Source organism: Pelodiscus sinensis, chromosome 21, assembly GCF_052426305.1.
Source record: "Pelodiscus sinensis isolate ZL-2025 chromosome 21, ASM5242630v1, whole genome shotgun sequence".
NCBI classification, from domain to species: Eukaryota; Metazoa; Chordata; order Testudines; family Trionychidae; genus Pelodiscus; species Pelodiscus sinensis.
The window spans coordinates 886441-901545 of record NC_143072.1 but is presented as its reverse complement, the minus strand read 5'-3'; the positions used below and the strand labels follow the sequence as shown (position 1 = coordinate 901545).

The following is a 15105-nucleotide window of genomic DNA, read 5'->3' as shown; positions in this document are numbered from 1 at the left end:
GGCAGGGAATGGGACAGGGAGCTTTGTCAGGGAGCTTGTCTGATTACTGCGGGGCTCTGAAGTAAGATATTCTGCTGACTTCTGAAAAGATGCTTGGAAGGGACTGTGACGTAGTGGGGGGTACCTTGCTGGTTGCTATGCTGGGCAGTGGGTTGTGAGTGACTGTCCAGCAGCCAGTGGAGGTCACTCACAACCCACTGCCCAGCATAGCAACCAGCAAGGTACCCCCCCTACGTCACAGGGTCATTATTGATGGGGCTTTGGTGAGATTGCCGAGGTCCCCAAATGCAAATGACCCTTGCCCTCTGCCCTTGAAACCATCTTTCATGCGAGGATGATGGCCAAGGATCCATTCCATCTGTTGCTGAAATGTCGCCACCTCTGCAGAGGAACATAGCAGCTGTTTAAAACACATGGCCACCGCCACATAACAAACTAGGGCAGGAAGGGAAGAGAAATCCCATCCATCTCCCAGTGATTCTCCATCATTTTAGTGTTGTGCTCCCTGAGGGGGAGTGAAAAAAGCTAACATGTGCATGGCCTTTCATCCAGAGATCTGCATGGTTACCAGAACAGGAAGCACTCCACAAACTAGTACGAGTATCTCACTCTCTTCATTGTTAGATCTCAAAGCACTTTACAGAGGAGGTCAGTATCATTGCCCCCTTCTTACAGATGGGGAAACTGAGGCACAAGATGGGCGATGACTTGCTTCAAGTCCCCCAGCAGGCCAATGGCAGGGTCAGGAATAGACTCCCCCATGTATCGAGCTGTAACACTGCACATCAGCCTTGCCCACAGACTCTCTAGACAAAGCTCTCCTGACTTTCAGTGGTAGCAGCACCCTTGTATCTGAAGAGAAGATGGAGAACTATGAGATGAACAGGGATCAGCACAGCATCACTGGAATGCAGCTAGTTCTGGGGTGGAACACTGACACCTTTTAACAGATGCAGAAATACTGATCTGCGAGCCAGTACCAAGGGTACATTGAGTAGATAAACGTGTACTAGCTTAGTTTGATCAGGCTGCCAAGCCTTGGAGTGCAGGCAGCAGGAGGGGCTAGCCATTCTGACACCATCGCATCCAAGACCTAGGCCCATATGCAGGCCATTGGCCCATCCTGTCACCCACAGCACTGTGGTTGTCTTCAGTGGCCAGCTCTAACTAAGCTAGTACACGGATACCTCCTCGGTGTGCCCTTGTAAGCTGTACCTCAGTATTTCTGGGCATGTTACACATGTAGCTGCAGGGCAGACGTATCCAGAGAGCAATATGAACATTTGGCAGCCGATTGAAAGCGAGGAAGGGGTTGTCAGATGGCTGCCAGAACTGGAATTCCCAGGATGCTGTGGCTGCCACCCCCTCCCCTTACAAAGGGGGCTCTGAAGGAAGCTGGATGTTCGCCTGCTAGAGCCGTCCAAGGAGCCCGTGGGAAGCCGTGCTGCTAGGGGAGAGTGAATGAGCCACTTGACAGAGGGGGTGGGGGGTACGTGGAGAACAGCCCTGCAGGATTACAGTGCAGGAGGAAGTGTTGGCTCAGGATGCTGCCAGAGGGGGCACTGGCAGATCCGCTCTACTGAAGAAGGTGTAAAATGCCCTAGGCCAGTGTTTCCCAACCAGCGGTACAAGTACCTCGGGGCACTCGAGAGACGTCTGCGGGACACATCAACACAGCTGACATTTGGAGAAAACTGAATGTTTGTTTTAAGCTTTCCAGCGCTTTATTATTTTTGTACCTTTTACACCCAACATTTTCATCGCCCGCCCGGCTACGGTTAAGTTGTTTAAACAAATGTGTTGCAATGGTAGAAAACAAATGTGTGTCTGAAAACTGTAGGTATGGGGGGCACTTATAATTGTGTTTTGTTGAAAAAGGGGTACTTGATAAAAAAAGGCAGAGAAACACTGCCCTGGGCGACCCCAAACTACCCACTCTGCCAGTAGCCTTCATGGCTTAGTCTCCGGGCTCAGTCCCCAGAAGGAGTTAGCCCCCTACTGCAAGAAATGCTGCTGCCATCTAGGTCTCTCAGTCTGGCCACTCCGAATGCCAAGCTGGGCAGTGGAAATCTCGCAAGTTTGACCGTGCTTGTACTCTGCAAAGGCAGGAAGGCTTGAAAAGAAACAATGTTGGCAGATCCCTGTCCCCATACCAGCCTGCCAGGAATGTCACAATAGAAAGATCAGAGCAAGGCCTGCTTTTATTTTTTTTCCTTCTTCTTCTTTTTAGATAAGGCCTGTTTGTTCTTGCCTGGCGGGTTGGCTTTTTGTGTGTCTAATGCAGACCCCTTTTTAGGCAGAGTATGAATCATGTGCCCCAGATTAAGCATGTACTAGGTCTGCAGAGTGCAACCCGTGGGTTTGTTTTTTGGGTTTTTTTTTGCTCCTAGAGCCACGAATGAAGAAAGGTTGAGCACTTCTGTATTAGGTGATTCTGTCTCACAAGATTTGATTTCTCGCACTCATTGTAGTAGGGATCGCGTCTGCTCTTCCGATGTCTTTTGCAGAAGAGCAGACTTGCTCTTTTGGAAGCCCTGTCTTCCTCGTGCCATGAGGAAGAAGGGCTCTTCTGAAAGAGTTTTTTTCTGATATTTGGCCCAGTGGAGACGGGCCAAAATTTGGAAAGGCCTTTTCCGACAAAACTATCAGAAAAAGGGACCAATTTACGTACCTTTTTCCGATTAAAAAGCAGCAATGTAGACATAGCCGCAGCCATGGATCAGCAGCCAGATAGCCTGCATCCCAGTGAAAGGCTGACATGGCTGAATTGTCCTGTGGGAGAAAGGATCCCAGCAGAAGAACATGGATCTAGTGCATAGATCAGGGGACACCTCTGGAGATCTGCAATCTATTTCTCCACTGCCACTGACTCACTGAGCAACCACAGGCAGGTTACTCAACCCCTTTCTGTGCAGCTCCTCTGCAAAACTGGGCTGATACTTAGCTCTCTTACTAAAGTGCTTTGAGATCACTGGATTAAAATCACTCCCTTTTGTTCTGTTTTTGCTTGGCATTGATCACTCTAAACACTTAGGGCATGTCTACAAAGCCGGACTAAAGCTGAAATAATTGCATAGCTCAAGTCGAAATAGCTTATTTTGGCTTTTGGCACCGTCTACACAGCAGGAAGTCGAGCACTCTTCCTCTGACGTTCCATACTCCTCGTACAATGAAGGCTACAGGGGTGTGTCTAGACTACATGGCTCCGTCGACAGAGCTATGTAGATGAGTTCACTCGGCAAAGAGAAATGAAGCGGCGATTCCTTTACATCAGAATGACCACCGCGCTGTGCCAATCAGCCGAGGCATAAAGGATCTGACGACAAAGGGTTCTGGGGTCGGTAGATGCCCATCTAGACTCCCGCGCTGTGCCAACAAGCAGCTGATCAGCACAGCGCGGAGGCCATTTTAATGTAAATGAAGCAGCAATTATTTAAATCTCCGCTTCATTTCCCTTTGCTGAGTAAACTCATCTACATGGCTCCATCGATGGAGCCATGTAGTCTAGACACACTCCAGGAGTGGGAGCAAGAAGTCCTCAAACTTGATATTATTTTGACATTATGTCGAAATAACGGCTTGCTGTGAAGACGCGGACTAGAGGTGTTTAAGTCTCGGCTTGACAAAGCCCTGGCCGGGTTGATTTAGTTGGGATTGGTCCTGCCTAGAGCAGGGGGCTGGACTTGATGACCTCCTGAGGTCTCTTCCAGCTCTATGGTTCTATGATTCTGTGATTTCAGATTAACGTCATTTACAGGGCTCGACAAACTATGTAATCTACTCGCCCGTGGCAAGTAGATTACAACCCGGAAGAGCCAAGTTTGGGCGATCTGCGCATGCACAGAACGATCTGCACATGCGCAGGTCGCCGGACAGCACGGCTCACCGCGGTTCAGCAAGCCCTGGTCATTTATTCCGAAATAACGCTGCTGTGTAGACATAGTCTCAGACAGCCTGAGAGGCTCCATAGGAATAATTTGCAGGCATCCACATTCTAGTGAAGAGGTGTCCATTCTCCCCAGGTGATGCTGCTAGTTAATCTCTCGTGGAGAGCAAGCTTATCCCTTTGGTGCTGGCTGCACAGTTCTGTGGCCTGGCAGCTGAAAGTGAAATGCACTCGCCTTACTCGTGCTGTGTGTGAATCCTGAAGGGGTTCGTTTTAACAGGCCATTCCCTGCAAAAAATGGTAACTGAGGGCACATGGCCCTTGATTTCCCCACAAATGGCTTTTGCTGCAGTTCAGTTGCTTGTTAGCTTGCCTGTGGGAGTGAACGGTAACTGGGTAGAAACTCCCTGCTGGATGTGCAGATTTTTTGTAAAGGTGCTTTGCTTTTTATTTTCCCATCTTCTCAAAGAGTCTATTTCATGTGGCTAGTAACCTGCTTCCCTGACCAGATGGTTTCTGAATGGGTCATAGCAACTGTTGCTTGGCAGCCAATCAGTGTCATGTGCAATGCCCTGAAACGTGAGATCTTCCTGTTTTGAGCCAAATTGCTAGCGAAGCGGAAAAAACACGGTTTTGCTGATAGATAACCAGTAGCCTTTGGATTGGGGGAGCTGTAAACGTTCCACTGGGTGCATGATGGAAACAAGAGACGAGCGTTGGCTGGGGAAGAACTAATGCTGTCGCAGCCTGACCCTTTGGCATGCCTGTCTGCTTCACTGCGCTCCTCTCTTGCAGCACCTGCGGCTGTCCCTGAACGAGACTGGACAGTGCCATGTGCAGCACCTCTGGTTCCAGACCATCTTCGATATGCTGCGGCACTTCCACACCCACCCCATCCCGCTGGAGTCCGGCGGCTCCGCCGACATCACTCTCCGCAGCTACGTCGTGGCGCAGGGCCCGTTGTCTGGTAGGTCATACGGCTAACACGGCCCCCTTCGTATGGGGCACGGGAGGCTGCCAAGGTGTCTGGAGGAGAGCTGGAGATGTGCCAGAGCTCGGAGCCGGATATGATCCTAGGACGCGGGGTCAGGGCCGTCTCTGAGAGTAACATGTTTGCACCAAGTTTCCTGAACACATCCAAAAGGAAAAAAAGACTCTCTTGTGTTTTCCCCTGCAGTACGTGGTGCTGCTTAGTCTAACGTGTTGCCAGGCCGCGGGGAGCGGGGCTGGGAGCACTGCGCTTGGCCCTGGAGTGCGTCTGACCCCCAGCCAGCTCAGGAATGGTAGTGTCTGGCTCCAGAAAGAACTACATCCAGGATACTCCGGCTAGAAAAGCCAAGTTGGCCTCACAGGCTGGTGCCCTTTGACATGGGCTAGGGTGGTTTTCCAGAGGGAATGTTCACTGCATCTGGTACCTCTCATGCAGGGATCACGAAGCAGTTGATGAAAAAGGGTCTGTGACTATTGTCCCATTTTATAGACAGACAAACTGAGAGTCGGCAGGATTACTACGTGCTCAGAGCCACGCAGTAAGGGATTAGAATAGAAACCCACCATGCAGCCCCCTCTAGTGGTCGCCAGGCTGCACAGAGCGCTTGATAATCCTGCAACAGCCTGGCTCATGGAGCAATGGGGCAGGCTTTGGAATCCAGAGGCCCCAAGTTCTGTCCTTGCTTATAACTACTCACCTGCATAGTGGGCCTTAGAAATACCCAGTGTCCTGCTCTAACCACTAGGGGTGCTGCCTCCGATGTAGCGATCTGTGTGTATCCGTCCCCACGAGCTGTGGGCTCTTTTCTCAGGGGATGAGGCACGTGCCATTGCACATACTTGATGAGGCAGGGAGCGTGATGTCACTTGGGATGCAGTTGGGCAGCACCGCATGGGAAGGGTTTTATTACCTGGGAGCCCAGCGGGCTGAGGTACAGCTCATGGTGGGCAGCGTGTCCGGGGCCTGATCAGGAGCCTGAGGGGCCAAACAGCGGGACAGCCCTGAGGAACTCCTGCCCCGAGGGGGTGTGATCACATGGGGCCACGCTGCCTCCAAATGGGAGTAGGGTTGATGCACTTCAAACCCAGTCCCCAAATGAGCAATCCCAGGCAGCAAGGGGGGCCCAGTGGGATACAGTGCTCCCCTCCGTAGCTTAAGCCTGAAGCCGAGGGTTGTCTCCCAGTTCCTCCCCAGGCGGACGGGTTTCCTGCTGTCTGCAGAGGCAGAGTTCCAAGGCCCTTGATTTTTTTCCCCCAAGACCTGCCTGGTTTTCTGTGGAGCCACCAGGTCTGTGCAGAGTCCCCACGCCTCTGGGCTGTCACCCCTCCTGCCTCTCAGCCCCTCAGATGGGGACATGCTGCCCGGAGCCCTGCACCAACTACTGTCCAGCTTTGAGGGGTTCCACCGCAGTGGGAGATGGGGTCTCCTCAATGCGCTGGCCCTGATCCTCTGGCAGGTCCCATCCCGGGTCGATGGGAGGGCTGGGGCGACAGGCCCCACCTCCCATCCAGGCCTGCAGAGCGCGTGTGCAGTCGGGGATAGACGGGACAAGTCTCAGCGCTGCCACTTTCTACCCTCCCATAGATCTTTGTGCCCCCGTTCCCATTGGGAGCATATCAGCTATTCCAGCGTCTGGATCCCTGGCGTGCCAGCAAGCAAGGGGCTTCCAAGGGAGGCTGACGCAGCCCGGGGCTACCCCAGCTGTGCCCTTGTGCTGGGGGAGAAGGAGCCACCGTGGGGGTCTGCAAGGCAGGGTGCAGAGCTGCAGTCACCCCTCAGGCAATGAGGGTCGTGTGGCCTCACGCAGCAGACTGGCCAAGACCCCCTTGAGAGCCGAGTTCTTCCATGTCCTGCCATGGGGCAGCGTGAGAGCCTGGGAGGGGCAGGACGTAGCTCATGGCATGTGAGCACTGGCATCTGAAACACTCCCCCCAGGGCATCTGCAGCAAAGATTCACCGTTCCAATGCCGGAGAGGGGCTCAGCCGGCCGGGAGCCTGTTCTCAGCTCTCCTGCTGACTTTCTGTGGGATCCTGCCTGCTGCCTGGCCTGGCCGGGCGCGGTGAGGCCGAGCCGGAGTTGGCAAAGTGCTCCGAGATGGGCAGAGATGGCGAGCTAGCTCCTTCGTCAATAGATCAGCCCATCCCATAGTGTTCTGCCCTTCCTCTGATGCCCAGTGCAGCATGGCCACTCTCAGGACTTGGCTCCAGATTTCAGCTGGTTGAGTGGAGGAGAGACCGCACCACCTAGTGTCGAGGAGTTGGAAGATCTGCAGCAGATCTGGAGTCCTGACTTTTGGTGGCTTGCTGGGTGACCTTGGGCAAGATCCCCTCCACTACCCCATGGGTGCCTCAGTTTCCCTACCTGTCACTTGGGGACAATTACACCTGTGTAAAGCACATGCATCCCTCTGAAGACAAGCACCACGTGAGAGCAAAGCTTATTGGCAGAGCTGTGTAGGGTTCCTGTGCTGTTTGTGCCCCAGGGACAGGGAACTCTGCCGGTCCAGCACCGAACCGCTTGTAAAACGCTCACTTTGATGTGTGTAACTCTCCTGTGTTTCACGTGCAGATGCCAGCCCCGCCCCGCCTGTTGCCTCCCAACAGCCCACCTGCAGGAGCGATCTTCTGTCTCAACACTACTTCGCCAGCTTCGTGCCAGGCCCTTTCCAGCCCGTGTCGCCCTTGGAGGGGGCTGTCGCCTCTTCCTCCTCCGCCAGCCACCCCCTGTACCACCGAATGGAGGGGACCCTCAGTGCCCGGAGCCGCAGTAACAGCACTGAGCGCCTGCTGGAGTCGCCCAGCGTGAGCGCGGAGGACTACCACGACAGCGACAGCTCGCGCAGCAGGACCAGGGCGGTTGAGAACCAGTATTCGTTCTACTGAGGGGTCACAGAGCGGAGGCCAGCCCTCCGTGGGGGCGTCCTTGCCTGCCAAGGGAGCCTGACCCCTGGCTCTCCCCCGGGGATGTTTACATATCGCCAAGGCCCAAAGCAGCGGCCTGTCCCCATTCTCTTGTCAGTTCTCTGGTAGGCCCCTTGCTTCAGTGTCCGATTCACTGGTGCCAGCCGAGAGTCGCCAGCTCCTTCCATCACCAGCAATGGACCGAGGCCCTCCTTTCACCCCCTCGCAGCTCGGAGAACCGTCTGAACGATGAGCCACTCGACAGCCCGGCAACTGTCTCCATGCCCTAGATCTGGCTCGCGCTCCGAGCTCAGAAGGCCAAAGAGGCCAGTGCCATTTAGGGACCTGTTCTAGGGCCAGCAGCGCGCGCTCTCTGCCCTTCTCAGCTTGTGTCTGTTCCCTTTTCTCCTACAGAAACTCGCCTGCTGGCCCCTCATTGTCTGCTGTCTAACTGGGACTTTCCACTGGCTGCTTGGGTCTAGGAGCAATGCAGGGGTTCCCCTGCAGTAGGAATCCATGGCTTTGATTTATATCGTTCTTCCCTCAGCTGTGCAACAATGTCAGCATCTCCTAGCGTTTCCTTGCTGGAGAGGATTAGATGTTGCCAGAGTTGGAACCTAGTCAAGGTCACCTCAAACGGTTACTTCCCTTTAGGGATAATTACCTTGAGTTCCGCAGACAAGCCACCACAGGCTAGTAATATTTTTGAGATGACCTTGCACATGACACAGCTCGCTGAGGTCGTTTTGTTGTGAGCACAGAGCATGCGTCCGCGCACACATCAGTCAGGGATGGAAGAGGCCTATCAGGCTATCTAGTCCCTCTCCGTTGCTATTGCAGGATTGTTTGCTGCAGGAAACTTTGGGGGAAGTATCCACTTGAGTCCCAAACTCTGGGGCTTCTGCCGTTCCCCCAGGGAGATGATTCCAGAGTCTAATGCATCGCACGCTCAGAAAGATTTTCCTCATAGCCAGCCCGTGTTTTCCACGTTTTTCATTTTTATCCTTTTGCTCCTCACTGCAGCCATGGGCTCCACTCTCAGGCTACGTCTTCACTGCAAGTTTTTTGCTGCAGAAAAAATGCTAATGAGGGACTCATTAGCATAAATTGCGACATCATTCGCATATTTTCTGCTGTTTCTTTTTGTGCAAGGGGTTTTTGGTCAAAAAGAAGCAGTGCAGCCACTTCCGTTTTGCGCAAAACCCCCGATCCTTATGCCTCTCCAGGGTTTTTGCACAAAACGGAAGCAGCTACACTGCTTCTTTTTGCGCAAAAACCCCTTGCGCAAAAAGAAATGGCAGAAAATATGCTAATGATGTTGCAACTTATGCTAATGAGTCCCTCATTCGCATACTTTGTGCAGCAAAAACTTGCAGGGAAGACGTAGCCTCAATAATTCCTTTTCCTTCTTGGTTTTTTAAATTTTATGACTGTTTGGAGGGTGGAGTCAAATCTGCCCTGCCCCTGTCAACTTTTTGCCAGCCTGTATTTGTGGATTTGTTAGTATTTCCTTCTAAATCCGTCCCCTGATCATTTGTGTTTATGTTCTCTCAACTTCCCCCAATTTGTCAGTGGGCACATGAGTGTTTTATGCAGATTCTCTCTCTCTCTCTCTGACATGCACATACACTAACATGAAAGTTCATCTCAGTCAGGGCTAATCCTTTTATAGTCTATTGTCATTGGTAAGAGGAACACAATTGCAAATGCCCCTTTTGGCAAATTCAATCAGATACAATGACATTGGCCCAAATTCTCAAGTAGTAATTTCGGGGGGCGAGGGTTCCCGGGGGGAGGGGTGTGTGTCCCCAGCTGGAGATGCTCACGGAGCCTCATTTTCAGTAGGGCCAGGCCCCTTCTACTCTCTTAGTAGCCATTGCAAATTTCAGGTGCTTGGCTGAGCTCTCCAAAATTAAGACACTGATACTCATCAGGGGCTGCTTTTGAAACTATTGCCATTAAACCTGACTGCCTGAAAAAAACAAGCTGGAGAAAAGAGCGGGTTGTTTCCTGCTGTGTTCATAGATAAAATAACTGAAGTTTTTGGTGTTTATGCTTTTGATTTTAATTTGAAACAAAAAAATTGTACTCATGGCTGGATGGAACTCCCCTTGGCCAGAAGGACAGCATGTAAAGCCAGGTCTACACATCAGTTTCATGCTGCTAGAACTACATCCGTTGGTGAGCTGAGGAGTGTGTATTTTTTATGATCTGAACAGTTACCCCAGTAGCTCTGCAGGGTGACCTTGGACAAGCCATGCCCCTTGTCTGTGCCTCAGTCCTCCCATCTGTAAAATGGCCATACAGAGACTTTGTAAAGTGCTTTGAGAGTTACTGACAAAAAGCTCTAGATAAGAGCTAGTTAAAGGGGCCGTGTAACACTGGATTCTATTTCCCTTCCCACGTGGAACAGGTTATATGGTGCAAGCACCCGTCTAACAGAGTGGAGGTTTGCACTGGTTTCATTCTATCAGTTGTTAAAGCAGCACAACTCGTGTGTGTAGACCAGGCCTTGAGTCCCAGGTTCCTTTTTTTTATGGTGCCTTCTTTCCCGATGTGTCCTCCATGTCCCCACACTCTCCGTAGCCACCTTCCCAGCTCCTTTCACCCCTGCTTGCAAAGGCAAAGGATGAGCCTGCTTGCTGCCTCTCACAACACTGACTTAAGTGTTCCTGCAGCAGCATGGCAGGATGGGGGGAGTGGAGCCTTCTTGGGACTCTCTCTCCCCCACTGGATGCCAATCTCCCTGTGCCTCCAGCCACTTCTGCTTTCAAAGGCTCTGGAAGGGACAATGGGAGGGGCTGGATTTGGTTTGGGATTTTTATTTGCATGCTGCAGCTGCCCGGCCCAGGGAGTCAGATATAGAGAAGCCCATGTGCTATACGAACAGGTGGCACCCTGTGCTATGGAGAAAGGCAGGGCTTCCTTAGGTAGCCATTTGAAATAGACCTGCTGTGTTTGCACACCCAGGGAACTGGCTGGGAGGGCCCAGCCCCAGATATCAAATTAGTGCTGCCATTCTCCTTCTCCAAAAAGACTCAGCGAACTGATCAGACAGGGGCAAACCAATGCCTTGGAGACCTTCCCCAGACGGCTGTTTTTCCCTGTTCTGCCTGGGCGGGGCGGGGGGGAGGGCACGTGGGAAAGGGGGTAGCCAATGATCTACAGGCAAATATGTTAATTTGTAAATAGGGGGAAGTAGGGAAAAGTGTAATGTTCTGTAGAATAATTAAATTTATTTAAACAACTTGTAAAACAAATGGGAAAACTGAGCTCCAGTTTTGAAATAAAACCACTTGAACCAAGACACTGCATTGGCATTGCTCTTCCCTGGGTGGGTTACACAAGTGATGGTGGCCATACATGGGTACTGGGGGTGTGGCAGCACCCCGTAGCTTGCAGCCATTTCTGTCCTCCCATGTTTGCAGTTTGGTTCAATGGCTCTCAGCAACCCCACTGTACAAATTGCTCCAGCACCTCTGAGCACACTGATGGCCCAGTCCTGGCCCAAGCCTCTGTGCTTGTGAATAGATTGTGCTAGGGCAGCGATGGGCAACCTAGGCTGGTGTGTGGGCCGCATGAGTGGCCTTCCTTCATCTCAGATTGTCCTTACCAAGGCAGTCTCCTGGAAAAGGGTAGTTTTGCTCACTGCGCTGGTATCCCTGCACTATGCGGAGGGTGCTGACTGAACCGCAGCGGTGCTTTGATTGGAGGCAGAGGGAGCACACGGCTCTCACAGCCAATGTTGTGTGCAATCAGCATGCACCTCTCTTCCTGTACCTTGCTTTACATATGTGTCACTTTGGTAATACTGGTAGGCAAAACAACTACATGGATGGAAACCAGCAGAAATCTGGCAACCCTGTGCATGGGCAACAGTAAACGAAGTGCCACACGCCCCACACATGGAACCCCAGTGGACTGCCCATCACTGTGCTAGGGGCTGTCTAGACAGAGCAAGAATGGTCCTTGTCCCATTCTGCTGCCAGCCTGCTCAGGGTAGGAAGGAAGAAGCTTTCACCTGTTTTACAGCAGGGGAAGCTGATGCACAGAGCCACTGTTACATGCCCAAGGTCACAAAAGTTGTAAATAGAACCAGGAATTGAATTCAGGTCTCACAGAGCCTCATGCTAGGGCCTTAACCACAAGACTCTTCTTCCTCATTCGCAAGTAGCACTGACAAGTGGCCTCAAATGGCAGTGGCTGGGGCACAGCTGGGCACCAAAACACTTCCAAGTGGTCCACAGAGCTATCCCAAGGGGAAGCCTCTGTGCCAGGGACCTGAGCTGCTTCCCGCTCATGGTAGCCTGTTTTTGGAGGCTTTGTGGGAAGCCACTAACCTCAACCAGCCACTTGCTCCATTGCTCTCTCGGGTCATGGGTAAAGTCAGCCCTGCAGAGGACTCCATCGTCATTCATACTTCGTTAGCCTCCCTGGCTAGAGGCCTGCATTGACATGTGGGCTCCTTGCAACCATGGCTTTTGTTGTGGAATGGGTTCCCCTTGTTAGGTCCTCCAGCTCTGTCTGCATAGGATCTCTGAATGCATTGCCCCCGGTGCTGCAGCCATCTGCGTCCTTTGGCACTGACATTCTCACTGCTGCTGAGGTACTGCCTGGATTTTCCCGGAAGGCGCTGGCACAAGTCCGGCTGACACCTGGGTACGTTTCAGAAGGAGGCTGCTCAACTTTGTTTCTTGCAACCCGCTAGGGTGATGGAGTAATTTCACACTCACACTCACACTCACACTCAGACACACAGCTCACTCACATTCACTCACACACAGAGCACACACACTCACACTCAGACACACAGACACACTCACGCGCACACAGCTCACTCACATTCACTCACACACACAGGACACAGACACAGTAAGGATGTTAAGGACTAGTCGACTATTCTATAAGCAAATGTTTATGGGACAGTCAGTCAACTAGTTGATTCCCCCTCCTTGATGCCACTATCAGATAAAGGCAGCAAAGGGAAGGGGGAAGAAAGGATACTTCAAAGTGGCACAGCGCTGTGCAGCGCTGCCCCTTTGAAACGCCGAAGCAGTGTGCAGCCTGGAGTCTGTGGCCCCGGGCTCCATGCGGAATTCCTGCTGGGGCTCTTGTACATATCAAAGGAGGAAAGCAGAAGTGCCTATTGACTAGTCAATGGAAATGTCACCGACTACTCGAGTAGTCAATTAACCACAATTTAACATCCTTAAGACACACAGCTGAGTGGGCAGCCCGTCAGTCAGTGACCAGAGAGCTGGTAAAGCAGTCATACTTTCAGGAAAAGCAGGTAGGAACCCTTCACTCTAGGAAGCTCATGCTGCTTGATCCCTCGGGCAAGCTGGGGGGCCTATTACATTGCCTGCCCTCGGGAACTAGTAAGTTATTCGTGCTATGGTGTTCGGGTGAGCTGCAACTTCCTGCAGCAGGCACGAATGAATTGGGGGATGTGCTGGAAAATAACGTCTTGTCCTCCTCTCCCAAGATTCCTGGGAAGCTGAGAGAAGGAGGCGTCTGTCCATTAGCAGTGAACACAGAGAGCTGGAAGTAGAAACAATGCAAGACAAGGCAGCTATGGTGTAGCACAGCGGCTTGTTTCTCGGGGGCCCACTGCCCTCGGCTGGAGGGAGTCGGAACTGCTGTGATGGGTGCAGTGACTGACTCACAACAAACCTAAGACTCCAAGGTTTTCACATTTCACGTAGATACTGTAAAACTCAATTGGCAAAATGGACATTTCTGCCCCACCTCCCCATCCAAGTGCAGGAGCATTTCAGAGGGATAACAACTTCAGTTGTTTTCAGGAATGCACCCATTTTTAAGAAGGCACCTCAAAAGGCTGGGTTTTGAAATTGCAATGTTTGTTTAGACAAGATTAGGGCGAGAGCTTTTTTTTCCCCTGCTAACGCATGCAACTGTTTTCCTGTTCGGATGTAAAACCTGCCAGTCTGCCGTCAGCATGGTTTTGGAATTAATCAAGACCCCACCACAAAACTATGAGTCATTAAATGGAGGGTTTTTTTAAATTGGACAATGGAATATTTGCTGGTTTTGCACAACACTGACAATTGTCTTGCCTCTCATGAGTGTCTTACAAGCCTGTGCTCAGGGCAATTTCCTAGGGGATTTGGTTTGGTCCTAGGGGACTGCTCTTTACACATACTGCACGTCTGAGTGCCATTAGATCACCAGCCAACCCACGGCGATTTTCTGTGACCGTACGTTTGTAGAAACCACATTTTGGACTCTCTGTAGAAATAAGCTGATCAGATTGTGTGTAGCTATTTCTGCATTCCCAGCTGGCATTCCACCTTCCTCCTTGGGGGGCAGTGCCCCCAGAGCCATGAGCTGAGAGCCAGCAGGGGCTTCCCCATACTGAAGTGTTTATAGTAGAACTACAGCTTTGTAGAAGGTGGCAGCTGCCGTGATGACAACACAGGGCGATGCCTCAGAGAGCAATCGGATTGGCCAGAGAGGGTCTAGGTATCAAGCGGTGCAGAAGGATTGGAGGGGTTTCAATGGATTAGTAATGGTACCATTTATAGCACTGCAGATTGTGACTGAAAATGGACCAAGGGCTGTGCCACAGCCTATGGGAAATGAGCTGGTGTCTGTTCGGCTCCCACTGGACAGGTGTCACCCTCCCAGAAACTACCATCCCAACTGGTACTAACTGAGGGTATGTCTACACTTGCACCCTAGTTCGAACTAGGGATGCAAATGCAGGCATTCGAAATAGTCAATGAAGCGGAGATTTAAATATCCCGCACTTCATTAGCATGATCTCACCGATGTGCTAGTTTGAATCACAGCTGATTCGAACCAGGAAGTGCACTCAAAAAATGAGGAGTAACGTTAGTTCGAACCAAGGGGTTTGGTTTGAACTAACATGTCCCGGAACGTACTTCCTAGTTCGAATCAGCTGTGATTCAAATTAGCGCGCCGGCGAGATCATGCTAATGAAGCGCAGGATATTTAAATCTCCGCTTCATTGACTATTTCGAATGCCTGCATTTGCATCCCTAGTTTGAACTAGGGTGCAAGTGTAGACATAACCTGACACCTTTTCTGGCAATCTTAGCAGGAGACCCATGGGCTGAATGAGCCATGTGGAGACAGGACGGCTGGAGCAGCATGCAGGCAGGCTGTCAAGAAGTCAGCCATTTGGGAACTCTTTCACACCCGTAAATGCACAACACTCAACACACAACACGCTTAAACTCAGTTGTGTAAGGCCAACACAACACATAAACCAATGTGTTCTCTAGGTCAGCCTCAGAGGAGCTAAAAAGGAGCCTTGTGTAAACATAGAGGGTGTGTCTACACA

At 51.6% G+C, this 15105-nt stretch overlaps 1 protein-coding gene across 1 annotated transcript in view; it reads left to right on the top strand.

Moving 5' to 3' along the window:
• The window catches only part of SH2B2 (SH2B adaptor protein 2), an 81519-nt gene extending 72205 nt beyond the window's left edge, over positions 1-9314 (top strand). Inside the window, exons 8-9 of the mRNA XM_075904411.2 lie at positions 4682-4853; positions 7447-9314. Of these exons, the coding sequence (XP_075760526.1) occupies positions 4682-4853; positions 7447-7760 (486 nt within the window). The 3' untranslated portion in view covers positions 7761-9314. The remainder of the gene's footprint in view (positions 1-4681; positions 4854-7446) is intronic.
• Positions 9315-15105: the final 5791 nt, after the last annotated feature.